Source organism: Epinephelus moara, chromosome 3, assembly GCF_006386435.1.
Source record: "Epinephelus moara isolate mb chromosome 3, YSFRI_EMoa_1.0, whole genome shotgun sequence".
NCBI lineage: Eukaryota > Metazoa > Chordata > Actinopteri > Perciformes > Serranidae > Epinephelus > Epinephelus moara.
The window spans coordinates 1,724,230-1,742,251 of NC_065508.1; the positions used below are offsets into that span (position 1 = coordinate 1,724,230).

At 41.8% G+C, this 18,022-nt stretch overlaps 1 protein-coding gene across 1 annotated transcript in view; it reads right to left on the reverse strand.

The window, feature by feature from the left end:
* The window catches only part of rars1 (arginyl-tRNA synthetase 1), a 34,911-nt gene that overhangs the window by 11,160 nt on the left and 5,729 nt on the right, over positions 1–18,022 (reverse strand). The window contains exons 7-12 of the mRNA XM_050041012.1: positions 16,104–16,224; positions 15,355–15,484; positions 14,414–14,518; positions 13,628–13,806; positions 11,412–11,521; positions 7,694–7,799 (exon numbers count right to left, since the gene is read on the reverse strand). Coding sequence (XP_049896969.1) covers positions 7,694–7,799; positions 11,412–11,521; positions 13,628–13,806; positions 14,414–14,518; positions 15,355–15,484; positions 16,104–16,224 — 751 coding nt within the window. The remainder of the gene's footprint in view (positions 1–7,693; positions 7,800–11,411; positions 11,522–13,627; positions 13,807–14,413; positions 14,519–15,354; positions 15,485–16,103; positions 16,225–18,022) is intronic.

Genomic DNA, 18,022 nt, shown 5'->3' on the forward strand with positions numbered 1-18,022 from the left:
TAATTGGCAACTGGGTGGCGCTATAACAACAGAAAAATGCTTAAAAATGGCTAAAATGCGACCGATCGCTGTGGCTCCCCCTGTGGACCAATGTTGGTGTTGTTTTTTAATTTTTGGTATGACTAAGTCATGGTATGGTATGCTGTACATAATCACAGAAACTGTCAGTGTCAGGATTGGCATAGGTAGAAGGTGACAAAGCTACCAATGGGTATGGACTAGTATTATTGAACTATGGGTTTCACATTGACTAGGGCTACAGGAATACATTTTTGGGTCACACTGGATTCATCTGTGAAGAGAACCCTTCTTCAAAGATCCAAACCTTACTGGAGGTGAGCAATTGCCCGATTACGTCAGTACAGATGACGTCCTGCAGTAATGTCAAGACCCTGCTGAGGATGATGAGCAGGACTGCATCAGCAGTAGCACTGTGTAATATGACGATATATATCGTGTGACGAGAGAAAAATGTCTATTGTTTCATATTTTGCTCTATCGTTTATATCGTTGTGATGCAAATTACACTTTTTATTTTAATATTTTTCATCATTTGGAGTCTGTCCATCTTTTGCACGGATCTCATGGATAAATTACTCTTCTTGGTTTTTTAATTCGCAAAGCTTTTACGGCACTTACAGTAACATAACGAGTTTATATAATTCCACCGCTGTCTGTCTCTGCTGCGCTGCACACACTGGGCACAGCCCCGCAGAGATGCAGCGAGACAGACAATATTCAGCCCAAATCAGGTGGTGCGGAGTACAGCCTCAGTGTTGAGCAGAGGTGTGTGGGGGTGAGGGCGTGTTTGTGCTTTATAACATAACTGCTGTGAAACAATCAGAAAATAACATTTTATTGATCTGATTCACCAGCTTTCTCGCTACCAGCGAGTCGGTTGCCTGACTCATCGTAATGTTATCAAACGAGGAGAAATGTCCTCCCCTCGTCCTACTAACGTTTTTGTACTCCCTCGTGGCAGAGTTTAAAGCTCTGGAGGACGACGACTTTTTATTCATCGGATTAAAAATGACCTATATCATGATATGAGATTTTGGTCATATCGCCCAGCCCTAATCAGCAGTTGGGTGGCTGGTCTCCGATGATGTTGCAGGTGAAGACATTGGATGTGGAGGTCCTGGGCTAACATGGTTACACATGCTCTGTTGGCTGTGAGGCTGGTTGGATGTACCGCCAAATTCACGGAAATTACTTCTGAGATGTATTTATGGTAGTAAAATGAACATTCAGTTCACAGGCAACAGCTCTGGTGGACATTCCTGTAGTCACCATGCCAATGGCACGCTCTCTCAAAACTAGCAACATCTGTGGCAATGTGTTGTGTGTTAAAACTGCAAATTTTAAAGTGGCCATTTATTGTGACCATCCCAAGGCACACCTGTGTAGTAACGAGGCTGTTTAACCAATATCTTCATATACTACACCTGTGAGGTGGATAGATCATCTTGGAAAAGTAGAAGTGCTAACAAACATGGATTTGAACACATTTGTGACCAAATATTGAGAGTTTTAGTTACACTCTTGTGTGCATATAAAAAGTTTCAGGTCTTTTTTTGAACTCATGAAAAATGGGAGTGTTGGGGTTAAATTTTTGTTCAAGGCATTAACATTTTTTCAGAAATTCTGATGACAGGTTACTTTCCTATCGCCATCAAAGGTGCAACCACAAGGAACACCTGGATTATGGTTCTCATAACATCACGACCAAGCTTAAGTCTGTGTTTTCCTGACTGTAAAGGTGACAGCTACAGTTAGGGGACATAATTTCCTGAGATTAATGAAGCGATATCATATACGTTATAATTCAGTACTATTGGCTAATCAGGTGACGCTCACTCCAACTAGCATTAGTTATTTCCAGACAGTTCCGTCTGTCCGAGTTTTCCTCTTAAACTAAAACACAAATGTGACAAAGACTGACGTGTTTTCAGCAAACAAGACAGAAAAAGCATCAGCGTGGCTGCAGACACGGCGAGGTTCAAGCTCACACAGGACACAGGAAGAAAAGAGAAGCATGATGAAAAGATGGAGGGGAGGAAGAGAAGTATAAAAGACAGTGTGTGTGTGTGTTCAAGAGAGACCACACACAGTGGGGCCGTCCTCAGGGCTCAGCAGATGAGAGGAAAAATTTCTGTTGGCGTCGTTTCATATTTCAGTCGTGGTCGTCTCTGGATGTGATCAGAAGGATCCAGAGTTTGGCTCGGTTCGCGCAGGATAAGAGCGCGAAGAATTAATGGCTACTGTAGAGTGAGACGGTCATTACTGTAAAATAAGCCTCGTCATCCTGGGTGAATCAAAAGCTGGGCGCAAGGCGGAAATAATGAGCTGCTCACTGGATGGTGTCCCTCTCACTAAATGGCTGCTTATCAAAGATTAAACATTTGACAGGACATATTGATATAAAATGATTATTATACAAGTTAAAAAATAATATGCAATATTCTGACAGTAACCAAGGTAACCATTCATTCTGAGGAGATATTGGAGGAATAAAGCAGACTTCCTACAGACATTTAAATATGAAACAGCCGGTCAGAAATAAAACTGCTCAGATTTATATTCATAAAAACAACAACACAACTCCTGAGGTGCTGCAGCTGTGTTCGTCTTTCTTATTTGTTGTTTTGTCCTCTAACTTTTTCATCTTTTCCAAAAATATATGATACATTTTTACAATTTAAATCTTTTTAATGTGCAGTTCAAAAGGTCTGAGACCAAAATAAAACATAACTCACTCTTTGTTTACTACCATAACAATGATGTGTTTGTGGGCTGAAGAAACTCTGCAGAACTTTTTATTCTTTTCTCTTTGTTCATCGTGTTGGTGGAGCAACGTCAGGGGATAAACCAAAGGTGGTCTGACTCATCCTCCTGGGAACATAAATGTCTACACCACATTTCATGGCAATTTGTCCAATATTTGTCAAAGATATTTTCAATGTTCCCACACATTTTTGCCCAATAATTTTTCAAAACTTTCCTGCAACTTTTTCCTAATATTTCACAACATTTCCATTACTCAGTAGCCATGTTTCCATCAGCCTGTTTAGATGCGCATCTAGAAGTATCACATCGGGAAAATTATGATGGAAACGCCAAAATTCGAATTAAAATCCCCTGATTCGCACAAACTAAAATACGCTCGCTTTAGCCGGGTTTTGGTTGATTCAAAAAAATGTTGATTCGCAAAATGGGGGTGGAAACAGTTATGTTCGAATTAAGTCTGACGTAGCGCACCTCTCTTCATGGTGATATCCACACTCCGGGTCGGGAAGACAGTAATGCATTTACAAGCTGGTTGCCAACCGCCAGAAAACGTAGAAGAAGAAGAATGCGAGACTTGTTTTGTTTCCGGTTCTGCGGAAAACTCGCGCGAGTTCATAGTTTTCACCAAAGTCCGTACATTTAATGGAAACACACAGGATTCGTATTTCTTTTAATGCGCATTTCCCAATGATTCGAATCACTTTTGGATGGAAACATAGCTTATGACAACTACTTTGTACTTTAAAATGGATAGGCCTATATGACAATACAGCTATAAATTATGAAACACACATTTGCCAGGCATTTACAGTTAAGCAAAAAATTGCTAATTTTACTTGCTCATTAGGGATTCCCGCCGCCAACGAGCTTCTTATGCTAACAGACCAGACCGAAACATATGGTCACAAAATGTCAAGGCTGTGCCCCTTTTTGAGGAGATAAAAAAATTAAGGATCCCATAGATAGATATCAATGCAATTTGACATGTGTTGGACAATAATTTTAACAAGACTGCCTGCATTTTTTCCTCATTAAACAAACATTTATTTTATAAACATGTCTGATTTCGCAAACTTAGTGTACGCATTACCTTAATAAATCAAGGTTTTTTATTTTACTCTGGACCAGTGTTGGACCGACAGATAGGAGTTCAGACACAGGGCTGTGGCTCAGGGGGTAGAGAGAGTCGTCCACTGATTAGAAGACCGGTGGTTTGGCTCTTTCACTCTGTATGTCAAAATGTCCCTGGGCAAGGTGCTGAACACCAAATTGCTTCTGATGGCTGTGCTGTCAGTGTGTGAATGAGTATGAATGTTAAACTGCACCTTGTATGGTAGCCTCTGCCACCAGGGTACGAGTGTGTGTGTGAGTGCATGAATGAAACATGCAAGTGCAAGTCCATTTAATATTTAAAAACTTAGAAATAACTGCTCAAATAAGGAGAGAAAGTGATGCAAAATTGTGAGGTTTTTCCTCTTCTAATGTCTTAGATTTTTACATTTTTACTTCACAATAGGTTCTAGGAGGAGGAAAAACATGGCCGCCCTGGACTCTGTAAGAGGTACAAGTTTCTTGAACCTCTGACCACATCCAACAAAACAGCTGGGTTTGGATGACCAAACATACCCAGCTGTACTGCACATCATGTCACAGCTGCACAGCTGGTAGAAAAATCATGTTGTCACCACTAGTTGTCAGGGTGAGCCAGATTATTAGACCGCACTGAGCTCAAGTTAGCCGACCTGACTCAGCTAGGTAAGACTCTCAGAGCGATCCCAAGATTTGGGGGGTCATTGATAAAACCTCAGTTGCTATGGAGTGTGTACTAGAGATGGTAACAATTAATAGACAATATGTTGCAATGGATTTTGATAAAAGGAAAAAAAAATTTGGTACTGTTTAGTATAAGCAAAGTAATTTTTTCACAATTAAATGAGTAGTTGATAAATACATTTTACCAATGATCGATTAAGCTTACAATTTGCAACCCCTAGTGTGTACCTTAATTTTTCACAAGTAGTGTTTTCTTCCTGTTTGCTTCTCATTAAGGGCTGTGTCCACCAAAGCCTTTTTATTTGAGGCAAGCGTATTTTTTAATGCTTTGCAATGAAAGCGCCACATTACACTGCACTACAAACGCTGGCAGCGCTGTGTGTGGATTCTGCACTGAGCGGAAATGGAGGAGAAATCTGTTAATATACAGTATATACTGTGTTTCCTCTGATGAACCCACACTGACAGGCGGGTCCGTCCTCTCTTCCTGCATGCTCTACCCTTCCCCTCATCCAAATCAAGTGGACATGGGGCTTATGCCTACTTAAAACCGTGTTTTTGTACAGAGAAGCCAGGATTGGAGGAGAGAAATGTATGGAACATATCAAAGGTCCCAGCTGGAATCAAACTGGTTTGTTGCAGTTACGGGCTATGAAAACTTCATTGGTCCAATGTACAGCTGCTAAATGGTTCAACCAGTCCGGTGTTCTCTGTGCTTCTGACAGAACATCTGTCCCTGAGATTTCTGCCAGTACAGTGGAGGTGAATAACATTGCATGTATGCTGCTCACTAAAATGTAGTAAGAAAATAATTTAACATCTCTTTCCACAACAATACCTATTTGACAAGAACATCTGACCTAGTTGTTCACTTAGCAGCTTTTTCCTGAGCTTTCAGCTGAATCTCACAGCCACATCAATAAACTCTCTGCTCAAAAAGTTGGGGGAAGCTCAGCAAAAAGCTACAACCATGAGTGACTGATTTGTCAACCAACAGTCCCAAGGTAAAGGACTACGTTTTATGCTCAGCTGCTTGTTACTTCTATGTCATTAAAAAGCAGTTCAAATATAGATGATCCAGAGATTTGTGAAAATTAATGTTTATTTTATGATGCTGAAATTCTGTTAGCATCACATGAAATTCACTCCACTATATTGGTGAAGGCAGAAATGTCCAGGGTTGGATTTGCGTTATCGGACCTTCATTTAACCCTTCTTTCGTCAGCCAACACGGGTTAATCCCTGGTCATGACAATTCAGGCCCTGTTTGGACGACAACAGTTTCTCTAAAAACGGAAAAGTCTGTCCTTTGCGTATGCACGCCAGGCCAATGGGTGGCAGTGTAAATTTGCAAAGCAACACCAGAGTATGACGCCATGCGCCTGCGCTGAAGCGCCTTCCTCTACAACGCAGTGATTACAAACCAAAACAAAGAAGACACAATGGCGAAAGCATGCACAGATAACTTTGGACGGACGAAGCGGTGGAGTTGCTACAGTAACACATCTACACTTCACTTCAAATCAACAGGGTGAGCAGCACAAACAGAGCTCGGCATTGTTGTTGTGACGGTCGACTTTCTCGAGCATGCCTAGTGACTGGAACCGCAATGCGCATGTGCGAAAAGTCAAGTGCAAGTTTACATGACAACGAAGACGCTGCCATTTCCAAAAAGTTGCACTCTGGAACCCGTTTTCAAATCATTGTGTTTTCAGGCACCCAAAACGCCGCTGTCGTGTAAACGATCGGCCAAAACGCAACTAAAGTTTACCGTTTTCAGCTGAAATCGTTGTCGTATAAACGGGACCTCAGATGCAACCTGGGTCACAACCCTGGAGCAATACAGACCAGTTACCTCATGTGCTAGAAATGGGCGGGGTATTTTGGCTCTGTCCTGAAACTGTTTTGGGTGAATGTTCACATGGTTATTATTAAAATTCTGGGTTATAATATACCTAGATCATGCAAGGCATTGTACTTAGGCAGTATGGCAGGAGGAACTGTGTTTAGAGAAGACAGATACATACTGAAAATCTTGTTGGCAGCTTGTAAAAAGGCCATCACAAAGAGATGGTATAAGGCTGTTTGTGTTTTGTATTTTTTTCTCTACCTTTTTATAACATTTTTAAAAACAACAAAAATAAAGTGTTAAAAGAGAAATGGGTGGGAGGTTTATACATGATACTCAGAAATAGTGTTCTGCACTTGAATCCCTCATTGTATAGTATATTAGTACATCACATCTATAAACACAATTAACCTAACTGGTTTGGCCTGTAATATTATGATTACTTCAACTGTACTGCTTTTTCAGTGCCTTTAATTTGTCTGTGACCAGTTTCTGTGTCCAGTGTACACCTCTCTTATTTAGCAGCTTCATTATGTTTGCACACACTACGTTGTCCTTCACTGTTCCAATCATCTGCCGCTTAATTTCTTCCTGGACGCTCGGAGCTTCTGCATTTCAAGTCTTGCCACATCTGCAGGTTGTTCAAATGGTAGCTATAGGTAAAGACATTCCTGCTGCCACTGCACCATTGGGCTGTGGCGACCTGTGACAACTGCATCATGGCTGTGTGCCCTATTCACAACCAGGGAGATAATTTGTCTCGCCTTGGCTGCCATTCATATTAACATCGACCCTTACCCAACCCACTTCTTAACCTGGTTTTCCAAGTCACATTCACACACAAAGTCAGTGCTGGTTCAGCCCAGGTTGAACCCTCAGTGTGAAAGGGGTTTGATACTAACAGGACAAATAAAACCAAAACTGTCTGCATGGCTGGACACCACTGAAGGTAAGAGAAGATTAGGTACAGTGTTTTTGCCCTTTATCAATGTCACCTTTCTCTTTCAGTTTATGAGACAGCAAATGTGTCCTACAGCAGAATCCAACTTTTTTATGATGCTCAAAAGTAAAAGCTCATGTGAAGGGTATGGACTTCATGTCCTCACAAAATGATGCCCAGAAATGCCGCCAAACAACACACTCTCCTCTTGTAAATCAGTGGTGAGGCATGAGACACATTCTGACATCAACGTGATGAAGAGAGAAGAGAGGGATGGTCTCTCTGCTCCCTTCATTTCCTCCATCAGCAGCCTTTGTTACTGAAGAAATGATAGATGCTCTCACCTTGTCTCTCTCCTTCTCCTTCAGTTTGTCCATGGACCTCTTCAGTCCCTCCTCCAGCAGGTCCATCAGTCTCACCGTGTCTCCTGACCGGGTCTTAAACTTCTTCCTGAGCAACAAAGACAAGAAGTTCAGTGAGAACTTTCTAGTGAACTCTGAAATCACAGAGAAAGAGACAAAATAAAGGGTTATGAGACTTTGCAGTGTATTTTTGTGCTGTGACGTCTCAACATCCCCACACAGAACTTTCCAGGTACTCAGGTTTGACTTTCTGCTGCCAATAGTTATTGCGACAACAAACTATTAGATTCTGCTTGCCGACACCTCGGGGCACAACATTTTGTACAATCAACCAAATCAGATACAAGCAGAACATGAGCCAAAAATTTAATAACCCCCCTTTTTTCCCTCTGTTTACTTGCAGCCATAACATCTCCCCCAGTGGCTGCTTTAAGCCCTTATTGTCTGGATGAGCGATTATGAAAACAGCATGATAAATTTCTAATGGAGTTTGGAGTAGCGCAGACATTGTGGGGCCAATTTACGCCCCCTCAGGTTACTGTGGGGCGTTTAGCAGCACTTAGTTATGGCCTCTGCGAAGCGTAACATCAACCTCCTGCCTGGGCTTGGCTCTTCTTCTCTGGACGATTGATTGGGAAAAAACAACAGTGTGACAGATAGTGTTCAAATTATAGAGCCTGCTCACCTATCAGCCACACAGTAATCACTGCTTACTATAAAAAGGGAATAAATAATACACAGGGGATATACAGTAGTACGCAGACTGTACGTGCAACTGCTTGGGAAAATAAACCGGGACTGAGAAGTGGAGTGAAGAAAGAGAAGGAAGAGGAGGAGGAAGAAGATGTGAAGGTGGGCGAGAAGAGGGAGCAGAAAGACAATGACAACGAGGAGAAGATGAGGAAGAAGATGACAGTGAAGATAAAGGGAGGAGACAAGAAGAGGAAGGTGGCGGATGTGATGAGGAAGATGAAGATGTGGAAGACACAGCAGGAAATGAAGGAGGGTGACGAGGAGTACAGGAAGAGAAGGAGAATCAGATGGAGGACGAGAGCAAGTAGGAGACCAGAGCTGAGAAGGGTAGATGGAAGAAAGAGAAGAATGACAAGGAAGAGGAGAAAATAAGGTAAAGGGTGAAGAAAAGGATGATGACAGACCGAACCAAAGCCGAGGGAGAGTCTGTAGCATGAAAATAAAAAAACTCAAACATGCTCAGCAGGTTTTAAAGGATTCTTACAACTTGTGTCTTACTTTCATGGTTTTGTTCATCATTTCTATCGATTATAATAATGTTTAACTCATCAAGGTAACTGCTGAAATTTAGGAACACAAATTAAAACGGCACAATTCGATCATTTTTCTTTTCAAAACAGTAACTGTGTTTTGTTTTATACAACTAAGATAATGAGAACATATTCAAAGTGTGTGGCTTCATAACTTCTGCCTTACATATCTGCCATATCCCATGTTAGGCTACAACCAGCAGCTCTATAGCTTGCTGCATCAGTCAGTTAGTTGATTGGTCTTGGTCTTTGGCTGCCACAGTTTTTGCTCTCGGAGGCTGAAATTTGGCAAGGGGGTCAAGTGAGTGTGTGTGTGAGAGAGGCTGAATCCAAACGTCTGGACTTCACCTCACTTGCAGACTCACAAACTTTGCAGGCGTTTTGCCAGAAGTCTGGGAGTGCTAAGGCCTGTCCAAATTCACAATTCAGCCGGTCCATAAAGGGCCTAAAGCGGACTTTCTGCAGACTTCCAGAGAGTCCGCTCTGGGTGCAGACTTCAGCGGACTCCATTGATTTAATAACCCACAATTCATTGCAATACAGATGTATCGTGGTAGGTTTTTTTTTAATAGCCGACTAAAAAAACAAAACTTATATACATGTAAAACAGTTACTGTTGACTATTAAATCAAAAATTGAATTGTGTAGACCAGAAATAATATTCAACAACATCATGATACAGACATATGTAGAAATGTAGGCTACAGAGAGTAATCAAAATGCATGGTATTATTGCTGCCTAACCCAAAGGTTGTGGCAGTGTAATGCCAAATATACAGGCTAGAAAAGAGGCCGAAAAACAACAGAAGAAAAACAGAATCTGCAGCTTGTATGTTACACAGAAATGTATTTTGTTTCACTCACAAATCAACCCTATACATGGGATTTATATCTTGTTGTCTGCAGGGACAGATGAGCAGACAGCTGTTACAATGATTGTGACCCTGGCTTGGACGTTTCCGTGGTAACGAGTAAAACAGTCTCGAGGATCGTCTATCAGCGGCTTGCTGTCTCTTCCCTTGCAGACTAGAGTCAAATTTCTCTAAGGAGACCAATAAATGAACTGAACTGAACTGACTTTACGTGATGACGGTGAACTCGTCACAGTACGTACAACTAGAGTATGTGAGGGCTCAGAGGGTGCACATTTAGATTCAGCCAGAGTGTGTTTGTGTTCATGCTAATTGGCTGAAAGGGGGCGTGGCCTTCTGCCTTTGAAGGTTTCAGCATTTTAAAGTCTCAAGTTGCATCTCAAGTCTGAGTTTTTAGGAGTTAAGATAACTTCAGTCCTGGTCTCAACACTTAAAGTCTGACTCTGACACAAGCCATCTTTCATCTTTCGGTTGTTGTGGTATGTACGGCACCGTTGGCTTCGACTGGCTCTCATCAGCAGCCATTCAGCCAGTTGACTGTTCCCAATTTGTATTTCAAGCACACGATGAAACTGCATATGATTATGAGTGGCTAGTTTAGTGTGTTAACGTGTGTTGTGTTCAGACTGACTAACTTTCACACAGCCAAAGAATATGTGTCAGAAAACAGGAGTTTCTTTGTTGCAATCTTTGTGGTGTGTTCACATTAAACTTTTAACTTTTGATAAAAGATAAGAAGCAGCCACCAGTCTTTGTCTGCACTGGGTTTTTTTTTCAAGTCACCTCGGTGTGTCTGTGTTTATTCTGTGTTCAAACTGAAAGCGTCTCTCCAATTCGATCTCATGTTGTCACTGTCCAACTTTTAATTACTGTTGTCCACCTACTGCACAACTTTCCCGCTCCCTCCCGCACCTCCACATGCTGAGTAATAACAGCTCTACATCCTTGTGTGTGAACCAACAGTTCAAACACTGAGTGTACTGTTTGTGGACCAGCGGCTGTATATTTTTCCTTTTTATTTGTGGATGCGGTCGTGCAGTAAAATTCTTGTTTTTTATGTATGATAATAAATGCAATAAAAACATGAAGCAGTGGTGATAAAGATACAGTGAAGGACATCTAGATGATTATAGTGTGTTGGAGTTGGAGAAGTCTCCATCTTCAGAGGAGCTGCTGGTCTTTGTTGGTCTGATGACGGCAATTTGGATTTGTGTTAAACTGTTATTAGTCTGTGTGCAGCTCCACCACTCGGTCCTTCAGTGCTCTCAGTATCAACACGGTCAGAGTCAAGAGTTTCACTGCCAGAGTCTGAACTGACTGATTTTTGGATTTATGTAAAAGCCTGGATGCTTTAAAAAGCCATAAAGCTTGGATTTGGGACAATTTGGGAAATATGTATATTTGCTTTCTTGCTGAGAGGCTGCTAAGAAGATTCATACCACTCTTGTATTTGTTCATTTAGTATCATAAAAAGATGGAGAGAGAGAACATCTTATAAAGATCCAGACAGTCACAAAGAGTCGGCTCTGTGTGTTGTACACTCACTTGTCTTCCCCCAGCACCACACCAAAGCCTGCGTGCTCCACCCGGGTCACCTGGGGGTCGTACCAGCCAATCATCTGAGCCGCAGCGAACACCACCTGGAAGTGTGTGCCCTGAAAGAGAAGACACACGCACAAATACAGTGACATATAACATAAATGTCACGTTGTACGTCCCAGATTAAAAGAAGACTTCCTATATGTCACAGCTGCCTGGAACAAAACTGAATCCTGAGCGGCTGCAGAGTTCAAACACACACACACACACACACACACACACACACGGACACAGAAACGGACACAAACAATAAAGTACATATAAAATAAGTAAACAACAGAACTCTACACAAGTCAGCTGACCATATCATTGTACATTTTGAAGACTTTGTATTTTTATGTGGCAACTTTTAAGACACCTTTAATGACTTTAATTTCATTTAAGTCTCAGGGCCCTGTCTTACACCTGTCAAAGCTGCATGCAGCGCAGCACAACTGTTATTACGAGTTTCAGACCAACGCAGTTGTCGCTTTCTGAGCCTGCACCCAGCTGTGCTCATGGACGTGCAGTTTAGGTGCATTGTTGACTTATTGCTATTTTGAAACAGCCCAAAGTGACTGCGCCAGTGACCAACAAAAACCTGGTCTGAAGTCAGTGGTGCCGTATTTCGCTGCTATTTTGAACACATTCATCAGACATTTTGTTTAACTAAATAAAAGGTCCACTGTTCTAAAATCTCAGTCGGCCAATAGCAACTACAGCTTCATTTCTCATCAGGCAAGTGAGGACAAGGAGTGTAACTTCACTGATTTTTTTTCAGACACTAAAAGTTAAGTCCTGTTTACTCTGACAGGTTCATAACTACAGTCTTTACTCTCAACTCAAATGTATTTCTAAAGCACATTTAAAAACAACTCACGTTGACCAAAGTGCTGCACAGATGGAATAAAATGCTAAAAACACACACATAAGAGGCAACATAACTCAGGTGCACAGCTCACACATTCAGAGACAACACACACAGGCACGCGTCAGGGAAGGCCACATCAGGGGGACTTAAACGCTAAAGAACAAAAGTAGGCTTTGAGTCTGGACTTAAACGAGTCAATGGAGGGGGCAGATCCAACTGGGAAAGGGCTGCTGGTCCACAGTTTGGGGGCAGACGCAGCAAAGGCCCGATCACCCCTGCGCTTAAGTCTGGAGCGTGGGACAGCCAGGAGCCCCTGGTCAGCTAACCAGACGGACCTGGGTGTAGAACAAGATGTTAGAAGGTCTGCGATGGAGGATGGGACCGTCCTGAACCAGCTGGGAACGGGACTAGAAACGTCAGGGGGATCACCAAAGTCAGTAGGCCTGATCTCCTCTGCGCACCATCAGTGTTTTTACAAATCAATAGAGTAGATGTTAAGATATTGTATTGCTCACGCTAAGTGAAAACTTGGACTTCATCCTTTTCTGTGTTTTTGCAACACGTTTAAGATCCCGTCACCACGGCCTTGTATTTACTGGTCATGGTTTATTAAGTTTCCTCAGACGACAGTTTCAGTTTCACACCGCAGACAGTGAGCCCGTCCCTCTCTTCCTGTCTTCCCTTTCGCTTCAGCCGCCGCTGCTGCTGCTGCTGCCGCTGCTGCTGAAGATGTCTGTCTTCATAACCAACATTTCAAAGCCCAACCCGCCGTCTCCAACACGGACAATGACTTCGTGAAGCTCTCAAGCTCCAACTTGTGTATAAAGCACCAAATGATTTTAGATGAACTCTAAGTGGTAGTCTGAATGCTTCATTTATTCACACCTCACAAGAAAAGGAACAAAAGACACTGAGAAGGTCTTCATCTGTACTCTTACTAGATCAAAGGTAATGTTTTTCTGGAAAAAAAAAGGTTGTGCCTGTGTTTAAATAAATTCTGGGACATATTTTATTCATAAAAACATAATAATGTGTCTTCCACGCCACAACAGTCAAACGTCCTCCTTCGTCACCTCTAAAGAGCAGTGAGTTTCTGCTTCTTGAAGTCGTGCTGAACAGTAAAACTGCTGTGAGACAAATGGTCCCTGTGCTTCCTATTAGATATTCTAAACTTTAGCTGTTGTTTACTTCCAGCTTTCTTTGTTTTCCTTTTTGTTGTCTAGCTCCTCTATTTGTTTACACTGTCATTCCTCTTCTATATGAACTCTTCCATCCATGTTTCCCCATCTTCCTTTTCTCTCTGTCCACCCACCTGCCCGCTGTCGACGACGTAGATGAGGATGTCGCCTCTCTCATCGAAGAGCCGCTGCCTAATGGCTGCGAGGTCCGACGTGTCGTAGGTGTAGCCGCCATCCGACTTGACGATGGTGAGGGGGATGGACTGACCCGGGACGAAGACGATCTTACGACCCTCGTCCATCTCCACCAAGCCTGAAGAGAGAGGGAAGAAACAAAAGGCAAAGGAAAGATGGATGAATAGATGAGGAGGGCACACAGGGAAATTAAACGAGAGAAAGTAAAATGACATAAACGATGGTTAAGAGACAGAGTAATAATGTGGGTAGGATTGGGAGGGGAGAGGAGGAAAAAGGAGATAATGAGTGAAATGGAGAATAAAGAAAGTGCAGGAAAACATAGAAGTTGGACAAGCAAAAAAAAGACCAAATACAGGAGGGGGATTTGGAGGAAGACATTAATGCAACAATACTGCCACCTAATGGTCACACCAGGAAACAGCAGACTACAATTTCAAAGACATACAAAAAAATCTGTTTAACATTGAGGATTTTGTATCATGGATTAAATATTATTGGTGCAAAAATGCTCCACAAAGCCTTTAACAACCAAAGTACACAGAGGCACAACTTGAACGTTGTACAGAGGCAACAGGGACTCAAAAGGAGACCACTTTTTATTTTTAAAATTAAGCAAGAATAAACCACAATGGAAGTAAAACGAACAGTTCCTCCTGAGAAACATCCTTAGTGTGATAACTTTCATTTATCCTCCTGTGACCTTTGACGTGCTGCACACTGACCTTTGTCCTCAAACTCCTTCACCACCTTTGCCATCATTTCCTGGTAGTACGACTCTCCTCTCTCCGTGAGCTTGACGTCCAGGCAGTCATAAACCTTCTGGAACTCTGAAACACACACGATCGTCATCCAAGTGTCAGTTTTGAGACCAATTTAAAAAGCTAAATCAAACTAAACACAGCTGGAATAAGCAAACAACTGAACTTTTCAACAGTCCTTCAAAAATGTGTAAGTCTGGGTTAAAGGGTAACTTCAGAATTTTTTTTTGTTTCACCAGAAACAGCCCCAAAATCGCCATCAAACCCCTCAGATGCCTTTTAAATACACATTAATTTTAGCGTGCATAGAGCCAGTGTATTTTCACATTAACCTGAGTTAATAAAGTGTTTATTTCAACCAAACCAGAGAGAACCCAGACAGCTTTTTTGTGTTTCATTTTGTTTCTGCAAACTTTGAATAAAGCGCGTTTTAAAGTGATGTCTGTCTATTTAAATGGAGTCTGGTAGGTCTGGCTGTTTCTGATTAAACAAAAAGGACATAATTATCAACAAAAACATCCGTCTTTGTAGGGATCCTTTCCATAATGTTGTCAGACACTTATAATAACAGCCTGAGCCCGTAAGTGGCAAAAATAAGCACCTTTAGTTGATGTAAATTGGCGGTGCATTATTGCTCCAAACAGTTACAATGCAGCTTGTGTCACGGCTGTCAGCTCGAGCGCTCTCTCAATGCAGCATTCATTTCAAAAAGTTTTGCTCCCATTAGTGATTTAGACACAAGAACATGGGGAAATAAGAAATAAGAATTTCACACTTTACTAAAAACGTGTCAGAAGAGTTCAGTGGCTGCGCTGCATGAGCTTGAGTGGATCATTGTGCGTTTAGTGAAGATTCTTCCTTTAATATCACAGCCTCATCAACAGATAAATCCATGTGCATTCTACCTTTCCTGGAAACATCGCAGATGAGTTTCCAGGCTTTGATGAAGTCGGGCTCTTTGCTCTGCAGTCTGACGACACACTGGTACGCTCGCTTCTTAAAGTCCTCCTCCTCGTCAAAGCGCTTCTTCGACTCCTGATTGAGAGAGGATGAGGAGATATAAGATGGGGGGGGGGGGAAGAAAGAAATGAGAGCGCATAAGACCAAAAAGAATAGAGTGGATGATGTAAGAAGTAAATGAGGTGTGGAGAGAAATGAGGGAAGACGACAGCAGAAAGAACAGATAATGTTCTGCTTTTATACATAATGTATTCACAAAATATACATATGCAAAGTGTGCTATACAAGTGCTCCACTGCAGGAGCATAATGCTCCACAGAATATTTTTGCATCAACTTACTGAAAATATCACTTTTTATAGTTGACATTTACTGTCAAAACTAAAAGTTTAGATTTGGTGTTCATTCACTTCATGAACTTTAGCTGCAGACTGTAAATTAATCTGCATGAAATATATCCACAAACAATAAAATAAAAACTATGACAGATGATGGAGAAAACTGCAGACACGCCAAGAGTACATGAAAATAAACCAAACAGTCAAATATGTACATATTCATAGTTAATACATACAGCTAACTAGTAGCAGACCTAATACGTGTGACTATATGAGCACTTAAAGTCCTTTGTCATGATATAATAAGGAGCAGGAGTGGAAAACAGAGAGATGGAGACAGATGGAGTTTTAACTGACCTTGTAGAAGGCCTGCAGGTCACCAATGGGCGGTGAGGTGGTCAGGTAGTCTGGGAATTTATCCTGCAGGTGTGCAATCAGCATCCCAAACTGGGTCCCCCAGTCGCCCACATGGTTCAACCTGAGAACAGCATAAGCAGTGTCAAACATGACTACATTACTTTATACCTCTGAGGCCGTTACATGATTAGGTCTTAATTTTGAACCTTCTACAAGTAAGACATCTCTATAACTGACTTGACTGGCATAATATTTGAAAGTGATAATCAGTGTCTCCCAGTGATAACCACCTGACGATGAACACCACTGCCATGTCAAAATTTCCAATTCAGCATGTTGGTACAAGAGACGTTATCAAGAAAACTGATCAGATTTCCATGAAAAATATTGTGGATAATCACGACCTCCAGTGTTACCACGATAAATATATGAACGTCACATGCTAAACATGCTACAAGGTCATTGTTAGCGTGCATACAGGTAGCATCGCAACACCCCAAACTATCAATTAAAGGGATAGTGCACCCAAAAATGAAAATTCAGCCATTATCTACTCACCCATATGCCGAGGGAGGCTCAGGTGAAGTTTCAGAGTCCTCACATCACTTGCGGAGATCCAAGGGGAGAGGAGGTAGCAACACAACTCCACCTAATGGAGGCTGACGGCGCCCCAGATTCAAACGTCCAAAAACACATAACTGAAACCACAAAATATCTCCATACTGCTCGTCCGTAGTGATCCAAGTGTCCTGAAGCCCCGACATAAAAAGTTGTTTGGAAAAACGTCATTTGAACTCTGTTTTTAGCCTCACTGTAGCCTGTAGCTCTGACTGCCTCTCTCACTGCGCTGACGTGTGTGCGCTTGCGCAAGACCGTGAGACATGGGCACCGCCTTCATGTGTGTTCACGTTCTTTCGCTGGTCTCGCACGCAAGTTAGGCAGTTAGAGCTACAGGCTACAATGAGGCTAAAAAATGCTGTTTTTCCAAACAACTTTTTATGTCGGGGCTTCAGGACACTTGGATCACTACGGACGAGCAGTATGGAGATATTTTGTGGTTTCAATTATGTGTTTTTGGACGTTTGAATCTGGGGCGTCGTCAGCCATTAGGTGTGCTGCTACCCACTCTCCCCTCGGATCTTGTTGTGGTGTGCTGCTACCCACTCTCCCCTCGGATCTTGTTGTGAGGACTCTAAAACTTCACCTGAGCCTCCCTCGGCATATGGGTGAGTAGATAATGGCTGAATTTTCATTTTTGGGTGCACTATCCCTTTAAGTTAACGTGAACCAGGGCTGAATGACCTGAGATTTTTGAATCAGGATTTGAATGTCAGCTGCCATATTTTATGACGTCAGCACCCTAAAAAACATTTTAAACTCCTTTGACAAAATCTGCCATTTGAATAAGGTGATTCCATCTGAATGAATGAGTTAGTCTTTTATTAAGTCAACTTTCTTTGATGAATAAATGTAATTTATGTTCCTGTAAATTGCTGCTAGAACACCCTGTTAATACAGGTGCATGCCTCTCTTTGTGTGCGACAAGCGGGAGAGGAAACAGTTATTTGACAGTTATTTGCAAACAAATATGGAGTGAAGGTGAATATTTTGTAAAACAAAAACATGTTGTGGATTTTTGGAAATGATTACATGCATCTTTTTTTTTAAATAATTTTGACTTATGGAGTTTACAACACTCTGGAGTTACTGGCAATGTTTGGATCACAAGAGTCTGCAACAATCCTTTGCAGCCACCACTGGCATCTGATTCTACAAATAGTATAATATCAATAATATTAGTGTAGCCTAAACTTTATCTGCAACTGTTTAGAAATACCAAGTTCAAACAGAATGAACATAAAAAGCTATGATGCATTTGATGTTTATTTAGAATTTGAATTTCAACATTAGGAATGACA